Genomic DNA, 23624 nt, shown 5'->3' with positions numbered 1-23624 from the left:
ATTTTAATCTGTTATCAGATCTATGATTTACAAATATTTTCTCCCATTCTATGGATTACCTTTTTATTCTGTGGGTAGTGTCTTTTGATATAAAAAGCTTTAAGCAGTCACAAAGTCTAACCTAACCTCCCTTTTTTCTTTTGTTACCTGTGTCTTTGGTGTCATATCTAAGAAATCACTGCCAAATCCAATGTTGTGAAGCTTCTGTCCTATGTTTCATTCTAAGAGTTTTACTGTCTTATGTTTAGGGCCTTGATCCATTTTTAGCTGACTTTTGTATGTAGTGTTAGGTAAGGGTCCACCTTCATTCTTTTGCATGTGGATACGAAGCTTTCGTGGCATCATCTGTTAAACAGACTATCCTTTCCATTTTTTTTTAAAAGATTTTTGTTTGACATGGACCATTTTTAAAGTATTTACTGAATTTGTTACAATACTGCTTCTGTTTTATGTTTTGGTTTTTTAGCTATAAGGCATATGGGATCTTGGTTCTACAATCAGGGATTGAACCTGCACCCCCTGCACTGGCAGATGCTGACCCCTGAACAAGGCTGGGGTTAGGGATGCCAACCCTCCACACAGTCAGCCCTCCATATACTTGGTTCCTCTGTATCCATACTTCCACATCCACACAGTCAACTGTAGGCTGAGTAGTACTCCAGTATTTACTACTGAAAGAAGACCCATGTTTAAGTAGACCCATTGGAAGGACTGATCAATAGTTTGGCCACCTGATGCAAAGAGCTGACTCATTAGAAAAGACCCTGACAGTGGGAAAGATTGAAGGCAGGTGGAGAAGGGGATGGCAGAGGAAGAGATGATTGGATGGCATCACCGACGAGATGGACATGAGTTTGAGCAGGCTCCGGGAATTGGTGAAGAACAGGGAAGCCTGGTGTGCTGTAGTCCATGGGGTGGCAATAAGTCGGACAGAACTGAACTGATGCAGTTCAAACCTGCGATGTTCAAGGATGAACTGTAGTCACATCAGAGAAATTCTGCAAGTCCCAATTGTTGTCTAGGTGGGGAGATGAATTCCTGGTGCTTCCTACTCCAGCTTCTCTCTGCCTCTATCATGGATTAATCTCAAATGTGAATCTAGCCTTGCATTCCTTAAATAAACTCAACTTGGCTGTTATATTTTATCTTATAAAAACTGCTGGATTCAATTTGCTCATATTTCGGTAAGGATTTCTGCATCTATATTCATGGTAAGACTGGTCTGTCAGTTTCATTTCTTGTGAAGTATCTGACAGATTTTGGTATTAAATTAATGCCTATAAAATTAGTTGAAGAATCTTTTTAAGACTAGTATTGCTTCCTAGTTTTTGGTAGAATTCAGTAAGTTCTCTTGGCTCAGTGTTTTATTTGTAGGAAGGCTTTCCATAATAGAGTTAAGTTCTTTAGTAATACAGGCCTAGATTCTTTTTTTCCTTTTCTATTTCTTCAGATCTTTTAAAGTGTAATTCTCTAACAGAAGACAAATATCATAAATGAGTTTTCAACAACTTACGCTTACCTGTATATCCAGTACCTAGACTGAGACAGAGCACATTACCTCGGCACCTAGGAATCTGAGTATCTTCACTCCAGTCACCAACCAACCCTCAAAGAGTAACCTCTATTTGATTTTTATAATGATTAAATTTGGGGCCATGGAATATACTTATACTTTCAGGTCTGGATTTTTGTTTCACTCAAATTATATTTATCAGATTCTTCTATACTTTTGTGTGTGGTTAGAGACTGTTCATTCCCATTAATGTAGAATATTTCATTGTGTGAATATGTTATAATTCACGTACATATGATGGGCATTTGGATAATTTCAAGTTTCTGGTTATTTAGTATAGTATTTCTGTCTAATCTAGTACTTGTCTTTGTAAACAGAGGTAAACATTTCTGTTGAGTGTATATCTAGAAATGAGACTTTTGGGTCCTAAGTAATGTATATGTTCAGCTTTAGGAGATACTGTAAACAGTTTACCAATGTGGATATACCAATTTACACTCCTACTGTGCTACTCAAGGTGCAAAGCAAAGGTATAAATGTATCTTACTAATGGAGTAAAACTTTAACTTTTATGAATGTCCCTCTTTATCTCTAGTAATACTTCTAACTTGAAGTATACTTTGAAAGTAGCATAAACCAGCTTTAATTTGTGGGTTTTCCATGGTATATCCTTTTTTCCCCTTCTCTCTCAGCCTTTTCACAGACTAATAATTAAAGTCTGTCATATGACTGATGGGTTTTCCCAAATATTTCCCAAATACACTTTCCCAAAATATGACACTTTGGTATAATGAACATTTTAAGTTGAAGGAATGTGTAAATGACAGGTGCAGGAGGGACTCTCTGACCTTTCTCTGAAGCAAAAGACCCTCATGTGAGAGGTGACCTCCCTATATCTAAAGAAAAGCAGCATCCTTATCCCTGAAGACAGAGGGAAGCTGAAAGAATTTGAATGAACAAGCCTTACTAAGTTTCCACCAGGTTACTACTCTTAAGTCATATCCTCTGGTCCTATCAAATTTCCCCATCACTCTCCACTCTTCATCTAACCTAGTATAAAAGTGTTCAGGTTTAACTATTTCTTTGAGTTTTCATTTCCTTATGAAGCATCCTATGTGACCGTAAAATGTAGATTTGCACGCTTTTCTCCTGTTAATTTGTCTTTTGTTAGAGGCCCAGCTGAGAACCTAGAGGAGAAAAAGGTAAATATATTTTTCCTTTTCTACAAAAGTAACATATAGTTATTTATTTTTCATTCTTCTGACAATTTTTGTCTTTTAATTGGACCACTTAGGCTAGCATTTAATTAATTAAACATTTGGGTTAATTTATACTATCTTACTATCTGTATATCATGTTTCTATTTGCTCATTCCCCTCTTTTAGTATTTATTTAAATTCTATTTTTTGTCCTCTATTAGATAAAGTTATATATTATTTGATTCTCTTTATCAGAGCTGCACCATCTAATTAAATAGTAGTAGATCCATGTGATTAAACTTAAAAATTCCAATGTTACTTAATACATAGTATATTAATGTTGATTATGATAGTATCGCGAGTGCTTATTTAATCCTCATGACAACCCTCTGAAGTGGATATACTATTATTATCTGCATTTTACAGACAAAGGAATTGAGATGCAAAAAGGGTAAGTAAATTTTCCAATCTAGTAAGTAACAGAGACTGGATTTGTACTTAGAGGCTGTGCCTTAGGAATTTATACTTACATGATATTTTCCATGGATTTGGGTTTAATAAAAATGGAGATTGGGTAAAGTTGTGCAATCTGTAATCTCTTTATAGCATTTCCAGACACATCAAGGATACAGTGTTTGCCCTAAAATAGAGGGGATAGAGAAGAAAAATAAGTGAACCAAGTATTTTCAATTATATCACAAGTATATTTCCTAGAAACACAAAATCTTAATTATTATGTTTGGATTCTGTTCACTTTAAGCAAATCTGTCATTTCTATTATGAACACAATGTATAATGACTATAGATAGTTAATTTTCCATTCTCAAACATTACATTTAAAAAGGAATAAAAACGCAGTTTCCACAGACCAGTAATCTCTCAAAATGGCAACAAATATGGGGTTCCTGTCTTTTATTTTGCTGAGAAAGGGTACTAAAATATATCCTAAGGTTACCATCTTATCATAATCATTTTATAAAAGAATATATGATCAAACAAGAAGGTAAAAGCCTAAGATAAAGAAGACTTTTTAAAACTGCATATATATTACCACTATCCTATCCTATTTTTCATCTTGATGGGGAGCAGTGAAAACTTTATCACAAACTAGAACATTTGAAAACCCCAGTTCTGAATTTAAGAAACTTTCCTGACTTACTTAAATTCACTGCCAAAGGCCATTAAGGTTTTTAGTAAAGAGGAGTATTTCCATGTTAAATAGGGTCCCTGGTGGCTCAGCTGGTAAAGAATCTGCCTGCAATGCAGGAGACCCTGGTTCAATTCCTGGGTCAGGAAGATTCGCTGGAGAAGGGATAGGCTACCCACTCCAGTATTCTTGGGCTTCCCTGGTGGCTCAGCTGGTAAAGAATCTGCCCGCAATGTAGGAGACCTGGGTTCCATCCCTGGGTTGGGAAGATTCCCTGGAGAAGGGAAAGGCTACCCACTCCGGTATTCTGGCCTGGAGAATTCCATGAACTGTATAGTCCGTGGGGTTGCAGAGTAGGACATGACTTAGCAACTTTCACTAACCACATATGTTGAAGATTTTTGTCCCTTCCCTTGGCTCAGATGGTAAAGTGTCTGCCAGCAGTGTGGGAGACCCGGGTTTGATCCCTGGGTTGGGAAGATCCCGTGGAGAAGGAAATGGCAATCCACTCCAGGACTCTTGCCTGGAAAATTCCATGGACGGAGGAGCCTGGTAGGCTATAGTCCTTGGGATCGCAGAGAGTCAGACACAACTGAGCGACTTCACTTTCACTTCTAATTTATCAAACAGATTTTATTATAACATTTCCCTGGTGGCTGAGACAGTAAAGAATCCACTTGCAATGCGGGAGACCTGGGTTCAATCCCTGGATTGGGAAGATCCCCAGAAGATGAAATGGCAACCCATTCCAGTATTCTTGCCTGGAGAATCCCTGTGGACAGAGGAGCCTAGTGGGCTACAGTCCATGGGGTCACAAAGAGTTGAACATGACTGAAGTGACTTAGCACTAAAATCAGGTATTCCCCCATAATGCATCTTGAAATCTAAGGGCTTGAATCCAGTTCAATGAATGGTAATTTCAATTTAGTAGGAATATTTAAAATAAAAAAAAATTAATATTGTATGAATACTTCAGACACACAGAAAAGTAAATAACAGACATACATGTACCCACCACCCACTTTTATTAAATATTAGTTTTACCTGATTGCTTAGAAATTAAAAAACTTTACACTGAAACATTAATATTATATCTTATTTGCTTTATTTTATCCCTCTCTATTTATGTATACAAATTGTAGACATAACAACTTCTTTACTCCTTACTTCCTGAACTCAATAACATCTCTTACATAACCACAGTACAATTTCAGTTGGTCATCTAGTATCGTTTACCACAAAAGGAAAAAAAAAGTTCTTGCTCTACGGCCAGTCCAGGACAACACATTGCATTTAGTTGTAATGTGTCTTTAGTCTCTGTCCAGCTGGCACAATTCTTTAGTCTCTTTCATGATCTTGATATTTCTGATAGTACTGAATATTTTTTTCAGAGAATATGCCTCAACCTGGGTTTGCCTAATGTTTCTCATCAGATGGCAGGTACACATTTTTGACAGCAACAGTACAGAAAAGATGTTGCATCTTTCTCAGTCCATCATGCTCAGTCCAGGAAGCATATGATGTCTACTAGTGATTTTAATACTTTTCTTTAGTGATGTTAATTAAAAAAAATTTTTTTTTAATTTATTTCTGGTTGTGCTGGGTCTCTGTTGCTGTATGCAGGTTTTTTTTCCCTCTAGTTGTGGCGAATGGGGCTACTCTTCATAATGGTGTTTGGGCTTCTCACTACAGTGGCTTTTCTTGTTGCAGAGTACAGGCTCTATGGTGTGGGTTCAGTAGTTGTGGCATGAGGGCTTAGTTTGCTCCATGGCATGTGGGATCTTCCAATCCAAGGATCGAATACATGTCTCTTGCACTGACTGACAGATTTCTAACCACAAGACCACCAGGGAAATCCTGATGTTAATTCCGATCACTTTTTAAAGGTTTTGTCTGCCAGATTTCACCACTGTAAGATTACTATTTCCCTTTTATAATTGATAAGTATTTTGGGGAAGGATATGTTGAAATTATGTAAATATCCTGTTTCTCATCAGATAGTAATTAATTCACTCAATAATTTTAGCATACACTGGTGACTCTTGCCTTAAACAGTTATTATGGTAGTTGTCAAGAGAGATCTAACTCCATTACTCCCTCTAACTTTTATTAGTAGACATTAATAATGTAAGGTAAAGCTTCCCTTACATCCACTTATTTATTCATGTATTTACTTATACCATTGTGAACTCTTAGATTCTTATTCTCTGTGTATCATTTTAATATTTTAATTTTTCCAAACTTGGCCACTGGGGACTTTACAGGTTGACTTCAGTGTCTTTCTGGAATACTTGTATCATTCTTTAAGCACTTCCTTAGTTTTTGGCATAGCAAAATGTTCTAGGCTGATCTTGTACTTTCGCAATGGAATCAGCCATAATACTAATGAGTTCTGGATCTTTTTAATGGAGGATAGTATTTAGAAAACAAGATCTGCTGCTGCTGCTGCTAAGTTGCTTCAGTTGTGTCCGACTCTGTGCGACCCCATAGACGGAAGCCCACCAGGCTCCCCCATCCCTGGGATTCTCCAGGCAAGAATACTGGAGTGGGTTGCCATTTCCTTCTCCAATGCAGGAAAGTGAAAAGTGAAAGTGAAGTCGCTCAGTCGTGTCCGACTCTTAGTGACCCCGTGGACTGCAGCCTACCAGGCTCCTCCATCCATGGGATTTTCCAGGCAAGAGTACTGGAGTGGGGTGCCATAGGTATTACTGAGAGTCATCATTTTTAGGCCTTCTTTGTGGACAGAGCAAGAAAATACATACACACATTTGTATTTTCTATATCTACTATATTAAGATATATGGATTTACATTCATATCTCTAATTCCAATCCAATTATCACAGTTTATTCTATCCTTATTTCTAAAATCCCTGCATTGACAGTGAGAAATCTAGCTCCCATGAACCGTAAATATATTATTTGCTCAACTCTAAAACATATATTAGTTTCAGACCTATTATCCCATACCACTCTGAAAAACAAACCTACTAGAGTTCAGTATTTGTTCACAGGTTTTCTATTTTTAGCCTATCTTCAAAGATTATTGGGATTAAGACTTTTCCCCTTCCCTTCCCCTCTTCAGTGAAGTTATTTGAAAATTAATTTAAAAATAACTATTTGAAATAGTTAGATTAGATTTAGTTTGTTCATATATCATTCTGCTTTCTCCTATCTTCTCTTTTTATTGTTTGAATATACAAAACGTTAACATAGTGCTAAAGTCAAAATTATACAAAAAGGTATACTTGGAGAATTGCTACACCTCTACCCATTCTTCCTCAATCCCTCTCTCTCATCCTTTCCAATCCTCCCTCTGTAGGTAACTCATCTTAGGCTTATCATTAAAAAAATTTTTTTTAATCTTACTTCTGTGTGAATTATTTATATCTTTTGTCTATTTTCTGTTAGATTTTGGTCTTTAGTCCCTCAATTTTTAAGTGTGTTTAATATTTTGAGAATATCACCCCTTGGCTTGCAGGCTTTTTATCAGTTGTTTTGTGACACTGGGGATGGTGTTTTATATTAGTTTTTGAAAAAATTTCTTTGCAAGCCAAAGTCTTTTTATTTTCATATGGTTAGAATTTATCAGTCTTTTATTGCATCTGAATATTGATTTATGGTTAAAAAATCTTTCCTATGCCCAGGTTATATTTTCTTCTATTATTGTTGCTTTGTCTCTAAGTCGTGTCTGACTCTTTTGCGACCCCATGGACTGCAGCCTGCCAGGCTCCTCTGTCCACGGGATTTCCCAGGCAAGAACACTGGAGTGGCTTGCCATTTTCTTCTCTGGGGGATCTTCCCGACCTAGGGACTGAACCCATGTCTCCTGCATGGCAGGTGGGTTGTTTACCACTGAGCAACCAGGGAAGCCTGCCAACTTTATTAGAGCCAATTTTTGCATATGGTGTGAAGTATGGTTCTAATGTATCTTTTCTTCAGTTGTTCTATTAAAAAGTCCATTATTAAAAGCCCCAGTGACTTGAGATTGCACCTTTATCATATACTGTATTTTCATATGTATTTGGGTCTTTCCTGGATTTTCTTTTCTTTGGATCTACTCAACTCTTTGTCCTACTCATGGGCCATGCTGCTGCTGCTAAGTCGCTTCAGTCATGAGCACACTGTTTTAGTTAAGAATTCACAGTATCCTTTAATATCTGGTACGGCTAGAATCTCTTGTAGCTTTTTTTTTGTGTGTTGTCCTGGCTTCTTATACGAACTTCAATTCAATTTCTTTAACTTCATAAAAAACCTGGTAGTCATTTTTATCAGGATTGTGTTCATATATAAATTAGCTTAGAACTGGCAACTTTATAATGTTGAATTGTCATAGCTAAGAATAAGGGATGTCTTTTCATTTGTTCAAGTCTAATACTCTTCTAGGAGTGTTTTACAGATTTCCTCATATAAGTCAGAATATTTCTCATTAAGTTCACTAAGTATTTTACATTCTATTTCCTCTATTATAAATATGGTTTTCTCTATCATCTTCTGATTACTATTCATGTAAAACCTATTAATCTCTGCAGATTAATTTTATAAGCTACCTTACTCTAGCTTTTTTATGTCTTTGATTTTATAGTCTTTAATTTTATAGTAAATTTATATTTTATCAAATAAATTTTATAATAGATTTTTTATGGTATATTCTTGCCTGGAGAATCCCGTGGACAGAGGAGCCTGGTGGGTGCTGTCCATGGGGTTGCACGGAGTCGGACACAACTGAAGCGACTTTGCATGCACGCATTGGAGAAGGAAATGGCAACCCACTCCAGTGTTCTTGCCTGGAGAATCCCAGGGATGGAGAAGCCTGGTGGGCTACCATCTGTGGGGTCACACAGAGTTGGATACGACTGAAGCGACTTAGCAGCAGCAGGAATACTATAATATCTGAAAACAGAGACAGTTTTCTTTCCAATTATTATGCCTCTGATTGATCTGTATTGTGTAATAGCACTGACAATACCTTGAGTAGTAGTAGAGACGGACGTCCTTGCCTTCCTCCTCATCATAATGGCACTGTCTCAGTGTTCTTCCCATTAAGGATTTAAAATGAAGATTATCAATCCATCCATCTCAATCTTTTTCCTTTTACTCTTTAAAAAATAATAATCTCTATGTTTTTGAGATTTCTTCCTCCAGGCAGAGGTAATGAATTTTACCAAATGCTTTTCAGGCATCTATGAATATATTTTTTTCTCTTTAGATCTGTTAATGTAATAGATTACATTAATGGATTTCCTAATATTGAGCTGACTTTAAATAGCTTTAATTCCACTTGGTCATGGTATATTATTTTTGCAATGTGGTACTGGATTCTGTTTATTAAGATATTTAATACTTCTGTATTAATATTTATCAGTAAGATTGGTCTGTAATTTTCACTGTCTTCATCAGGTTTAGATATCAATATTAGATTTGCTTCATAAAAAGAATGCTCTTGAATGGTATTTACAGAGCTTTAGGATGATCTAACCTTTCAAGATTTGTTAAAATTCCCCCATGAAGTCATCTGGACCTTATGCTTTTTGTGGGAGAGTTCCTTGATTAACTTGCTCTATTTCTTCTAAAGACTTTTTCTTCTATAACTCTTTTCATCCCTAATAGGTCAATTTTGGTAAACTGTATTTTTCCAGGAAATTATCCATTTCAACCAAGTTTTGAACTTTATTTACATAAAGATATTCAGCATGTGATTTCATACTATTTCAGGTGGTTCAGTGGTAAAGAATCCACCTGCCAATGAAGGAGATGCAAGAGACATGGATTTGATCCCTGGGTTGGGAAGATCTCCTGGAGTAGGAAATAGCAACCCACTCCAGTATTCTTGCTTGGAAAATTCCACAGATAGAGGAACCTGGTGGGCTATAGTCCATGGGTTTGCAAACAGCTGGATGTGACTGAGCATGTGCACACGCAAGCTATGGAACAGGAAAACAACCAGAGACAATGTAGTCACATTTAAGAGGTACTTTTATTTTAGCCAAATTAAGGGTATTAAGGAGCATACTGGGCAACCCAGCTGGTGCAGTAGTAAAAAATCTGCCTGTCAATATAGGAGATGCAAAATATGTGGGTTTGATCCCTTGGTTGGGAAGATCCCCCTGGAGTAGGAAAGAGCAACACACAATACTGTATAAGTACAATATTATAGAAGTTTCTGGTATAAAACATAGTGATTCATACATTTTAAAGGTTATATTCTATTTATAGTTATTATATTCCTTGTGCTGTACTATATCTCCTCATAGTTTATTTTATTATACCTATGCCTGTTTTTAGGTTAATGAAAACATAAAATACATTTATAAAAACACAAAATATGTATCAAAAATCTATTTAGGCTGTTTTATGTTAATTAAAGTTTATATAAATAGTGTCTGCTGCTGCTAAGTCGCTTCAGTTGTGTCCGACTCTGTGCGACCCCATAGACGGAAACCCACCAGGCTCCCCTGTCCCTGGGATTCTCCAGGCAAGAACACTGGAGTGGGTTGCCATTTCCTTCTCCAATGCAGGAAAGTGAAAAGTGAAAGTGAAGTTGCTCAGTCGTGTCCGACTCTTAGTGACCCCATGGACTGCAGCCTACCAGGCTCCTCCATCCATGGGATTTTCCAGGCAAGAGTACTGGAGTGGGGTGCCATTGCCTTCTCCGTAAATCGTGTCATCCTGTATATATCTTTTACAACTTTATTGACTTACAATTTTGAGATTTATTAATGTGGCTACACACAATTAGTCGATATTCTAGTTTATTCACTTTAGCTGCTGCATCCTACTGCATGCATAAATAATTATTCATTCTCCTTTGCTGAGTCTAATTTTTCACTACTGTAAAGTTCTACTATGCATATCATTACACATACTTAGATATCAAAACCTCTACTTAGATATCAAAAAGTAGAATTTCTGAGTCACAGGTTGTATACATTTATTTGGTATTGCCAAATTATTCTCCAATGAAGTTCTATTCATTTTACCCCCCTTTAATAATATCTAATAGGATTTTCTATTTTCCCAAATTCCTATCATCACTGAACATGTCCATTTTTATGATTTTTAAACTAATTAGAATTAGCTCTAATTATTAGTTCTAATTAAGAATTAATCAAACCTCTTAGTAGAAAAAGGAGCACTAAGAGATGGAAAACTGAGATGCTGAATTACTGCTGTATTTTTGTAGATATCTCATGACTAAATCTTAAACTACTATATAGTTTTGAAGGTATAAAATACTTTGTTGATGTTTATTCTCTAGGCCCCAAAATTATTTCAGTCAAGCAGCACATGTGGAGCACACTGTTTTGACTTTACCATTAAGACTGCTTTAACCCAAGGTCAATATATCATCAGGCTGCTTTCAAAAAATCTGTTGCTGTTACAGTGTTATTGAGAATTTCCATTCTGTCTTTTATTAAATGACCATTCAGGGGAAATTTTTGTCTAGTCTCAGTACCAAGAGCAACTCACACTTATCTTGAACATCTGGTTCATTTTTATTGATGGACATTGCTGATCTTAGCTTCTTAATTATGCTAGATGTTGGAAAGCTAGAGCTAAACAAAAGGTCAATCTTTAGCAAATGGACAGGACCTCAAAATAATCACCCATCCCTCTTCAAGAGGGGGCTTCCCAAGTGGCTCAGTGGTAAAGAATCCACCTGTGAATACAGGAGTTGCAGGAGACGCAGGTTTGATCTCTGGGTCAGGAAGATCCCTTGGAGGAAGAAACGGGAGCCCACTCCAGTATTCTTGCCTAGAAAAATTCCACGGACAGGGGAGCCAGGTGGGCTGCAGTCCATAGGGTCGCAAAGAGTTGGACATGACCGAGTACACGTGACACAGGCCTCTTAAGAAAGACTTATGTTATCATTTCTATTCTTATTTTCCCAGTTGATCTTTTTTTGTGTGTGTGTCAGGGCCTGGGTTTCACCTCCCCACATGGAGAAGCGGGCAGTGAGCTAAGGCCCCTAGTGGCTCTGAGTGCTGAATCTCACCTGTGGCCATGGCCAAAGTCAAACGTGATTTTCAACCAACAATGACTGTTTATCTTCTTAATCTACTTTATCTTACATATTTTTCTAAAATTAACCTAAATGTTAATATTTAGTTGAATAAATTTATAACACTGCTTAAACTAATCAATGCTGCAACATGCACCTACATTTTTTTTTCATAAACATGAATTAAAAGTTTCTATCTCATCATTCTTTCATACTGTCAAAGGTGTATATGATTAGAAATTTCATTCTGAGATCACTTTGATACTTACCTTTTCTGCTACTTCTCGCACAGACTGAACACTTGTTCCATACAGATGGTTATTATACTGGCCAGCTTCAATGAATTTATGTTCCTGGATATCTTTTTCCATTTGTTCTCTTGAAGTCACAAAATGATAATCTCTTCCATCCACCTCATAATCTCGTTTTGGTCTAGTTGTATCTTTAATAAAAAAGAACTTGAAGTGTTTAATATTAAAAGGCACAAGAAATCCATTTGCTACTTGAAGAACTGTTTTGTAAAGTTCAATGTAACAGAGATTGCAAGTGACAATAATATAAAGGATGGAGGAATAATTAATAAAGTAAATATAAACCACTAAACAATGGTAATGTGTTGCCATATCACTCTACTGAGCCCCCAAAGTTGTATGCAATTATTTTATATTGTTAGATTAATTATGCTTTTGTTATGGATTGTGATTATAATTAGCTTTTATTTTTTATCTGGTTATTGACTGTAAAGACTGATAAACACCTTTTACTATTGTGATTATGTAACTATTATTCACTTAATACCACCGTATTATGACCGGTCAACAGAAAATAACAGAATTCTCTATCATTAAAACTACCATTTAACATAAAACCATGTAGTTTTTAAAATCCATATGGATATTCGAATTTTCTGAAAAATACAAATGCTCAGGTATTGATTTTTTCCTCCAAGGCTCCAGATGTGCTTTTAACAAGCATCCATGTTTAAAAACAACTGGACTATACAATGATTTTTTACTTTTATCTAGTTTGTTCACTGTTTCTACTTCATATTCAGTACTCCCATTTCATTTAGTTTGTTTTCCAAATTTTCCATGTCTTTTCTTGTTCTTCTTTCTCAAGACTTTATCAAAGGTAGTAGGAAAGCTTTTGTACACACACACACACACACATAAATAATATGGTACATATAATATATATATATTAGAAAACTTATGAATTTTTGCCTAGCTAAAAAATTTATGACATTTTAATTCCACTTGTGTAACTTCGTATGATTGAGAATGCTAGATTTCTAATTTATATTCTCTCAAAATTTGATATAATTCCATGTATTTTGGCATCTAATATTACTGCTAAAAGTCTAGAAAGTTTATTATCTTGGTGATTTTTAAAAAAAAAAAATTTGAATGAGACTTGAAACTTCTAATCCAATTCTGAGAATAAATACTATGTTGTAAAAAAAAACACAACCCCCTCACCCCAGGAAATAAATAGTATACAGTGATACAGTATTATTAACTAAAGTGCAGATTTTGTTCATAATTTCACAAGATTTTATGCTAGTGTCCATTAAATAATGGATCTTATTCAAAATTCCACATTGTATTTAGTTGCACTGAGCATCTTCAGCTGCATGCAACAAATTCTGGTAAAATTTTTATTCTGTTACATATATTTTCTAACTTTCCTTGTTATGGTTTCTTAGATACACCCATCATTTAAAAATGGACAACTTCCAAATACATCGAATCTTTAAAGTATCTTTTAAAAATTTATTGGAGTATATAGTTGATTTAAAATTTTGTGTTAGTTTCTGCTGTATAGAAAGGTGACTCAGTTATACATATATCCACTCTTTATAGATTCTTTACCCATATTTGTCATTATAGAGTACTGTGTAGACTTCCTTGTGCTACACAATAGGTCCTTATTAGTTATCTAGTTATAGATAACTAATATATATATTAGTTTATATCTGTTGTAATTGGTATTTTGTTCTGTACTTGGTATTTCTCAGCCATTTGCCCACCAGTTACTCCTATGGTCCTATGATGCATCTTCTGAAAATTAATAATGAGCAATATTTTGAAGCAAGGTTTCACACTTAACTGTGATGTAACAGTTTATGCCAGCATATGCTCTAAATCTGGAGGATGGTGATACATTTGATAGGAGATAGTATTCAGATTGGGCTTCCCTCGTGGCTCAGTGGTAAAGAATCTGCCTGAAAGGCAGGAGACACAGGTTTGATCCCTGGGTCGAGAAGATCTCCTGGAGAAAGTCATGGCAACCCACTCCAGTATTCTTGCCTAGAGAATCCCATGGACAGAGAGCCTGAAAGGCTGCAGTCCATAGTGTCGCACAAAGTTGGACACAACTGAAGTGACTAAGCAAGTAGCTGCTGCTGCTGCTAAGTCGCTTCAGTAGTGTCCGACTCTGTGCAACCCCATAGATGGCAGCCCACCAGGCTCCCCCATCCCTGGGATTCTCCAGGCAAGAATACTGGAGTGGGTTGCCATTTCCTTCTCCAATGCATGAAAGTGAAAAGTGAATGGCACCCCACTCCAGTACTCTTGCCTGGAAAATCCCATGGATGGAGGAGCCTGGTAGGCTGCAGTCCATGGGGTTGCTAAGAGTCGGACACGACTGAGCGACTTCACTTTCACTTTCAAGCAAGTAGCATGTATCTGCTAATTCTAAACTCCTAATTAATCCCTCCCCTACCTCTTTTCCCTTTGGTAACTATAGATTTGTTTTCTATGTCTGTGAGCCTGCTTCCATTCTGTAAACAGATTCATTTGTATCATTTTTTTTTTTTACGTCCCACGTATAAGCGGTATCATACATTGGTTTTTCTTTGTATGCCTTAAAACTCAGTATGACAATCTCTAGGTCTATTCATGTTGCTGCAAATGGCATTATTTCACTCTTTTTATGGCAGGGTAATACTCCATTGTATATATGTACCACATCTTAGAAGAGAGCCTGGTGGGCTGCAGTCCATGGGGTCACTGGGAGTCAGACATGACTGAGCGACTTCACTTTCACTTTCATGCATTGGAGAAGGAAATGGCAACCCACTCCAGTGTTCTTGCCTGGAGAATCCCAGGGACGGGGGAGCCTAGTGGGCTTCCATCTATGGGGTCGCACAGAGTCGGACACGACTGAAGCGACTTAGCAGCAGCAGTAGCAGTGATACAGAATTCTATTATTTTCTGTTGACCAATCATGATACAATGGTTTATCAGTTTTCACAATCGATAACCAGACAATAAAAAAGATAATTACAATTGCAAGCCATAATGGAAACATCTTTAACCTAATAATATAAAATAATTACATACAATTTGGGGGGTTAAGTAGAGTGATGTGGTTAGTAGAAGTGCATACATGCACATGTTCTCATCTGCCCAGCCCATCTAGGTCTTTTGGTTGTTTCATTTAATCCATTCAGAGTTAAGGTAATTGTCCATATGTATGATTCTTTATCCATTTTCTTAATTGTTTTGGATTTATTTTTTGTAGGTCTTGTCCTTGTCTTGGGTTTCCTGCCTAGAGAAGTTCCTTTAGTGTTTGTCGTAAAGCTGGGTTTGGTATTGAATTTTCTTAACTTTTGCTTGCCTAGAAAGCTTTTGACTTCTCTGTCAAATATGAATGAGAATCTTGCTGGGTAGAGTATTCTTGGTTGTAGGTTCTTCCCTTTCATCGCTTTAAATATACTGTGCCATTTTCTTCTGCCATAGAGAGTTTCTGTTGAGATACCAGCTGATAACCTTATGGGAATTGCCCTGTATGTTATTTGTCATTTTCCCCTTTTTGCTTTTAATATTTTGTCTTTAATTTCTTGTCAGTTTGACTACTATGTGTCTTGGTGTATTCCTCCTTGAGTTTATCCTGCCTGGGACTCTCTGTGCTTCTTGGACTTGGCTATTTCCTTTCCCACTTTAGGGAAGCTTTTGGCTATTATCTCTTCAAATATTTTCTCAGGTCCTTTCTCTTTCTCCTCCTTCTGGGACCCTTATAATGTGAATGGTGGTGTGTTTAATGCTGTCTCAGAGGTCTCTTAGGCTTTTTATTTTTTCCTATACTCTGTTCTGCAGCAGTGATTTTCACCATTGTGTACTATAGGTCACTTATCTGTTCTGCATCAGTTATTCTGCTATTGATTCCTTCTAGTGTATTGTTCATTTTCATTTGTTCTTTCTGCTGCTGCTAAGTCGCTTCAGTCATGTCCGACTCTTCGCGACCCCACAGATGGCAGCCCACCAGGCTCCCACGTCCATGGGACTCTCCAGGCAAGAGTACTGGAGTGGGGTGCCATTGCCTTCACTGGTTTGTTCTTTCTAGGTCTTTGGTAAACATTTCTTGAATCTTCTCAATCTTTGCCTCCATTCTTTTCCCGAGATCCTAGATCATCTCCACTATCATTATTCTGAATTCTTTTTCTGGAAGGTTGCCCATCACCACTTCATTCATGTGTTTTTCTGGGGTTTTACCTTGTCCCTTCATATGGGACAAAACCCTCTGCTTTTTCATCCTGGTTAACTTTCTGTGATGTGGTTTTGTTTCTAGCTGCTGTGGGATTGTAATTATTCTCGCTTCTACTGTCTGCCCTCTGGTGAATGAGGCTAAGAGGCTTGTATAGGCTTCCTGATGGGAGGGACTGGTGGTGGGAAAAACTGAGTCTTGCTCTGGTGGGCAGGGCTGTGCTCAGTAAAACTTCAATCCAATTATCTACTGATGGGTGGGGCTGTGCTCCCTCCCTATTAGTTGTTTGACTTAAGCCCTGGGGTTTATAGGCTCTATGGGTTAATGGCAACTTTCCAAGAGGACTTACACCAAAGGGCCCCCCTAGGACTGCTCCTGCCAGTGCCTCTGTCCCTATGGCAAGCCACTGCTGACCCACACCTCCACAGGAGACCCTCCAACACTAGCAGGTAGGCTTGGTTCAGTCTCCTGTGGAGTCACTGCTCCTTTCCCCTGGGTCTTGGCGTGTACAAGATTTTGTTTGTGTCCTCCAAGAGTGCAGTCTCTGTTTCCCCTAGTCTGTAATCAAATTCCACTGGCCTTCAAAGTCAGACTGCCTGGCGATTCCCAGTCCCTTTGCTGGATGTGCAGGCTGCAAATCCTGACAGGAGGCTCAGAACTGTCACAACAGGAGGAGAACTTCTTTGGTACTACTGTTCTCTAGATTGTGGGTGGGCCACCTAGCAGGTATGGGATTTGATTTTATTGTGTTTGCACCTCTCCCACCATCTTGTTGCAGCTTCTTTGTCTTTGGACATGGATTATCTTTTTTTGGTGGGTTCCAGTGTCCTGTTGAATGTTGTTCAATAGCTAGTTGTAATTTTAGTGCTCTTGCAGGAGGAGATGAGTGCATGTACTTCTACTGAACTATCTTTGATATTAATTTCTCACTTAAATGTTTTCTTCTCTACAATCACCGTCTGTGTTTTTTCAGTCTTCTAACTTTAATGAGGCTTTCAATGGCTAGGTCAAAGATCTCTATTGGTAAATGTCACACTACACTTGAAAATATGTGGCTTATTTTCAAATATCTTTTGATATTGATTTTTAACATAATTTCACAGTGGTAACAGGACAGACTCTGTATGATTTCAGTTTCATTAGACCACAAATTTTTTCTGTACCTGTTTTATGTCCCTGGATATGTTCCAGTGTCTCCTAGTTTATAGTCTATGGGAACCTGAATAGAATTTGCTTCCCACTATAGTGTGAAAACTATATAAATCTTAATAATGTTGAATTGGTTATAGTGCTTTTGAGGTCTACTACATTCTTCTACTTTTCTGTATATTTATTGTATTAATTTTTGAGAGTTTGCTATTCAAACTCCAACTAAAAATCTTAATTTATCTAGTAAAAAAATAATTGTAATATTAATAGTGAAACTATATATAACTTTGTTCTGTATTTACCAAGTCTCCTATAAATGCGTTTCATACTTTCATAATTTAAAAAATAAAAAAGAGGAAAAAAAAGGTAATGCTTACTCTGACCACACAGTGACAAAATGTTAAGAACACTAAGAATTTTTATGTGAGTTACTCACGAGGAACACATGATCCGAATTTGTCAGGAAATTCTGAGATCAGGTCATCATTTATCCTGTCTTTCATAGGTCCCAATATGATCACTGGTCGAGTATAATTAACTATAAAAATAAACTGCATGTTAAAAGGAATAAACACTCAACAAACATCTATGTATTTTTACTAGAAAACGAAAGTATCCTTATGAAGAATTTCCTTTCTTTCTCTACCAATGATGCTCAACTTGATAGTTTCCAAACATTTATTAAAATCTTAAACTTCAATCTGTTTGAAGTCAAGTTCGTAACTGTTAGTGTCACTCAGGTCTGCAACTATGACTACATGGACTGTAGCCTGCAGGCGCCTCTGTCCATGGAATTCTCCAGGCAAGAATACTGGAGTGGGTAGCCATTCCCTTCTCCAGGGGATCTTCCTGACCCAGGGATCGAACCCGAGTCTTCTGCATTGCAGACAGATTCTTTACCATCTGAGCCACTAGGGAAGCCCTGTTTGAAGTCATACACTTAGATAAATTTTACCAAGTTAAACCCAGCATTTTAGTAGATAACGTTTCTATACATTGTTAACATCATCTCATTACAAATGAGAAAACACAGTACAGTGTTTTACTGATCCTTTCTGAAGCAATAACTGCAAGGAAGCAGATCAAAGAAGGGCAAAAAAGAAATGTGGTATAATCAGAGTAGTCATCTAGAATGATGATCTAATAGAAGTATAAACACTGGATTGTAAGGGATCGTGCTGGAAGCAGGGAGACTGGCAGTGAAAATTAGACTTAACATTTGGCAGGAGGGATGAAAGGAGGTTATAAATAAGAAAGACATGATAAGAATAAATAGGGCCTAGAAACTGACTGGACAAGGGAGATGAAGAGCAGAGAAAGATCAAAGATGATTCCAAGATTTTGAACAAGGGTTATTAGAAGAATAGTGATACTATTGTGAACACGGGAAAGAAGCTGCTTAAGAAATAAAACACCAATATAAAATGACTAGATTTTAATAATCTGTGGGTTAAATCATGTATCATAAAATATACATAGTAAAATTCTATATACAGATACATATAGTAAGAAAAAACACTAAAATTCTAACAAAATGTTTTTTTAAGGTATATTGTAAAAATGTTTTAAGATATGAATTGAGTTAGATTGATTTCCCAAATTATGTATTTCTATAAGACTGTAAAATATAAACAGACTTCACAAACCTTCTTGTTGATTCACTGGTTCATAAGATAAGACATATTCTTCTTGACCACCTATTAGAAAGTTAAAATACAGGTAAGAAAATCTATAAAGATAACTATACTAATTTAATTCTTTAATAGAACATATAAAATACTAGAATTTTCCTGAGAAAATCAGTGAAGACATAAAAAAAGGCTCTTTATAAATTAATTATGGCAAGATTTAGGGAAAAAATGAACAATTAGAGTCACAAAGACTGGTATATATAAAAACAAATTATAATTGTGCTATTAATAACTAACTTTCTATTATTCTGTGTTTTACAGATTAAATCTTTACTTGGGATGTCAAGCATAAGCTATTAATTTTTTACTGAGAATCTAAACTCTTAAATATTTTAAAGTTACTACTTTAACGAGCAGTCCTACATATATGCATATTAGATAAGTTAGTGTTATTAATATGCTGTATTTTTGGTCTTACCAGGTATAACATTTTGCATGTTTTGCATGTAATTGCATATATATTTTATAATTACAACTATTCTCTAACCCAAAATTTTTAATGCCAAGGTAAAATTAGTGTTACCATTTCATTGATGAAAAAAATTCATTGATTACTATAATTCATTTGTTCAGTTTTTAAAAAAATAACATTTTGAGTAAAAAAGTTTTAGATAAAATTAAATTCTTTTTCAATAAGATGCATCACATCGATAGTAAAGGAGAAATAATATATTTTGCTTTGATCTTAAAAGTACTTTTCACAAGTTAAATTCTCTAAGTTAAAGGATTAGAGCATATGAATATCCTACACAGAAAAGTCTACACATTATACCTCTGCTCAACGAAAATAAAAAGTTGAAAACTTCAGTTCTTAATACACAAACACACGTACACACACACATGTAGAAAACAAACTAGGAAGAATTGTAAGATTTAAATGGTTCAAAGAAATCAACCAGTATTTTGAGAATGTATTTAAAGATATTTTCCTTGATGATTATGACTCTATAACAACCTTTTCACTAAATTTGTTTATATTACATGTATGCAGCTATAAATCTTTTAAGTTCTTATACTGGTATAAATATTCTTTCCTGCTTTAAAAGTATATTTTGTTGTTTTAAAATTTATTATATCAGATATATATATATATTTACAAGTTGCTTTTAAAAGTACTGTATGTAAAACATATTTTACATGTTATCAGAAACATGCAATTTGAATTTTCCACACCTAATAATACATGCAAATGGTGAGACAGACAGTATATACTTTCATTACCTCTTTTTAGTCTAGAAAGCTTCACAACTACTCTCTGGTGAGTTCTGATATAAGTTAATAAAATGCTAAAATAAGAGAAATCACACTACCGCACCAACAAAGAAAATCATTAAGTAACTATTATGCATAAAAAATAACAACCAATCACATGAATGAGGGTTAAAAGTATATATTGTCAACATAAAAAATATTAGACTGATATTAACAGGATGGACCTTTTGAGCAGCCATACTCATCTGTAATCAAGATTACTTTCATATTAGACAGCAGTAAAAAAAAAAAAAAAAAAAGTCAGAAAAGCAATTTTAATTTTGAAGGTGTTACAACTGACAATATTCATGTACTCTTCCCGCCTCCCATGCCCAAAAGTGTTTTAAAATTTCATACGCTTATATACATCACTTAATAATATAATACCAAGACTATAACAAAAGAACCAAAAAATAAATTAGTATTACTGTTTGAATAATAGTTGAAAATTTTCCCTTTGTCATTTCTTATGTTCACCAAAAGCTGGCAATACATAGTATCTTGACACACATCAGTATTGGTGACACAAAATAAAAAAGGAAATAAACCTAATTATAATTTAGCATTATTGAAAAATATTTTAATGCCTATGTTAGAAACAGAATTAAAATGCAAAGCACAAGCTTATCCCTATTTAGCTATTTACTTCTTATAAAAGATACAAATACACATACACATATTGTGTACATGAACAGCAGTTTTGTTAAAATGAGTTTTTGTATTTTATGAAAACTTTGGAAATTAACTTCTGTACATATAGCATGACTTTATCTATAAAGTATTTTACCTGGCTCTCCCTATAACATAGTAAGCACCTAATTTTCAGTTTTCAGAATACATCACTAAGGGAAAAACCCCCACAGGATATATTACTGGAGATAACAAAAGAACAAATAACTTAAAACACTTACGGTAACTACTTTCGCTATCGCTGGCATTAGAAGTTACATGTTCTGAAATTGCAGGACAATGGAAAAAATAAAGAAAACACAGTCATGAGTTTAAAAAAAGCAAATTATCAAAATAAACACAAGGTGACAACAAAATGTTGATATATAAACCACCGATATCCAAAGAGTTTTTAAAAACATTTCTGATTTTCTTTGAAAAATTTATTTGAAATACATGAATACGAACTGGCAAGGAGAAAAATCTGTAAGCAAGGACAATGCTTCATTTTCTGTTCAACAGTTTATGAACAAAATCTTATTATGAATGGCAAGTAGATCCCAAATTAGTCCAACTGTCAATATAAAAACCCCAATGAGAAAATGTCACTGACGCCATTTACTTTAGGTCATGATACAGTAATGACTAACAAAGGAGACAAGTTATATAGGAGAAAACAGAGGTCCATTATAAGGAAGTGGTATCTTAAAAAATAAATGGAAAAAAAAATAACCCCGCTTTTAGCTTAGTTTCTTTCTTGTTCCTGAAGAGAAATGAAAATCTATGTCTGAGATCATACAGATAAAGTATTCTGGATACCCCAGATTTCCTGATGCTCTAAAAAAGGTCAAATGGAACAGAATTCTAGAAGGTGGGATTGTATTTTATTTTATTTTTTATTTTATTTTATTTTTTTTTTTAACAACAACCATCATTTTTGGGATTGTATTTTAAAGTAGACTAGTATTTCTGAGAAACTGCTTTGGTAAAACTGACAACAGCTGTTTTGCAAAACAAAAAGATGATAAACAAACCCATTTGCCTGGCCCCTCCCTTCAAAGTGACCCCATTTCATAACTTGATTGTTCAGTAACACCCAGCACTCTTCTCATGTAAATGTAATCTCTAGTGTAGTCTTAGTAAGTGTTCTCCTTTCAATAAAAAGGAATTTTATCTATAAAAACTAAAATAACAAAAATTTCCATGGAAGAGATGTAAATCTAAATTTCTTATGTCAGGTGAAGGAAACAAAAATTAAAGCATAAGGAAAAAGTTTGGGGAGAAATATATGCTGTACCATACCACCTACACAGTCTCCTAAATTTAGAGAATGGTAAAACTTAGTACAGTTCTTGAAATGCTGTCATTGTGAAAAATAAGTCTGTTATTCTAACTTGCAAAGACAAGATACAACTTTCTTAATCATTGCTATGTATATTTTAAATAAAGGAGGAACATTAAAAATTTTAAGACTGAAAAATATATAAACATTTAAAAAATGGTGTTTTTTTTAAAGTTTACATTTAAAAATTTCTTCTCATGTTATCAGATGTCAAAACAATCATTTTAAACTGTTGTATAATATTCTATTGAACTGTTAAATCATGATTTATCTTACTATTTATTTTGCTTTAAACTGTTTTTCATAGACATCAACAATTCATTATTATGAATGTGTTCATATATGTTTTTCACCTTTTGTCCTATTTCCTTAAAATTCATTCCCAGAAGTAGGAATGCCACATAGAAAAAAGAAAAAGTTCTTAAATTTATACTAGGATTTCTAATATAGAAAAGAAAGAAATGTTAGTTATTGCATTTGAGCAAGTGGAAGGTGAGAGTAAGTCAAAGTATAGAAGAAACATTAACCATGGGTTGACAATTAGAGAAGTTGGATAAATGAATGCTTGTGGGGTTTATTTTATTATTTCTCTACTACTGAATATACCTGACATGTTATATACATATATACAAAGTTGAAGGTACTACACTCTCTTTTCTGGGGATTTCTCTTACTTACCTTGCATTCTCTAAAATTACCAATAGTTATAAAGCAATCAAATTCAAGTTCTTTCAAGTATGCTTTAAATAACTCCTCTACAGTAAAATCTTGCTACTTCAAGCATTGCCCTTGGAATAGCATCATCACCAATGGTTGGGAGCTTATTAAACAGGTAAAATGCTCTTTCCCTGATAATACAAATAATCTTTTTCAAGGCATTTTATCAAAGAAAATATTCAAATATCCAATAAACATATAAAAGGTGTTCAAGTTTATTACTTATCAGGGAAATGAAAATTAAAACCCTAACAGCTGACTATGTGGGAGAGGTGACTGTGGGATGGTATGAGAGAATAGCATTGAAACACGTATATTAATTACCATATGTAAAATAGATGACCAGTGTAAGTTCAATGCATGAAGCAGGCAGGGCACTCAAATCTGGTGCTCTGGCACAACTCAGAGGGATGGAGTGGGGAGGTGGATTCAGGATGGGGGGATTATACCTGTATACT

At 35.3% G+C, this 23624-nt stretch overlaps 1 protein-coding gene and 1 non-coding gene across 29 annotated transcripts in view; both read right to left on the bottom strand.

The window, feature by feature from the left end:
* Positions 1-23624, bottom strand: part of DLG1 (discs large MAGUK scaffold protein 1) — a 274757-nt gene that overhangs the window by 5887 nt on the left and 245246 nt on the right. For 20 of the 28 annotated variants that reach the window (XR_015163762.1, XR_015163769.1, XR_015163766.1 and 17 more), the window contains 5 exons: positions 21350-21391; positions 19143-19193; positions 17933-18034; positions 12129-12301; positions 3243-3352 (listed from right to left, as the gene is read on the bottom strand). Coding sequence is in view for 22 of the 28 variants with exons in the window: in XM_086399739.1 (XP_086255865.1) it covers positions 3243-3352; positions 12129-12301; positions 17933-18034; positions 19143-19193; positions 21350-21391 (478 nt within the window). In the remaining 6 variants the exon portion in view is untranslated. Of the gene's footprint in view, positions 1-3242; positions 3353-9434; positions 9965-12128; positions 12302-17932; positions 18035-19142; positions 19194-21349; positions 21392-23624 lie in introns of those variants that run through there. The other 8 variants (XM_086399833.1, XM_086399823.1, XM_086399841.1 and 5 more) reach the window with 2 other exon arrangements.
* On the bottom strand, positions 11767-11893 carry LOC147379809 (small nucleolar RNA ACA64). Its single transcript, XR_015135444.1, has one exon. It is a non-coding gene; the product is annotated as a small nucleolar RNA ACA64 (small nucleolar RNA).

This window comes from Bos grunniens, chromosome 1 (assembly GCF_055505025.1).
Source record: "Bos grunniens cultivar Pamir isolate PY7600 chromosome 1, Bosgru_T2T1.0, whole genome shotgun sequence".
Lineage (NCBI taxonomy): Eukaryota > Metazoa > Chordata > Mammalia > Artiodactyla > Bovidae > Bos > Bos grunniens.
This window is presented reverse-complemented; position numbering and strand designations above follow the sequence as displayed.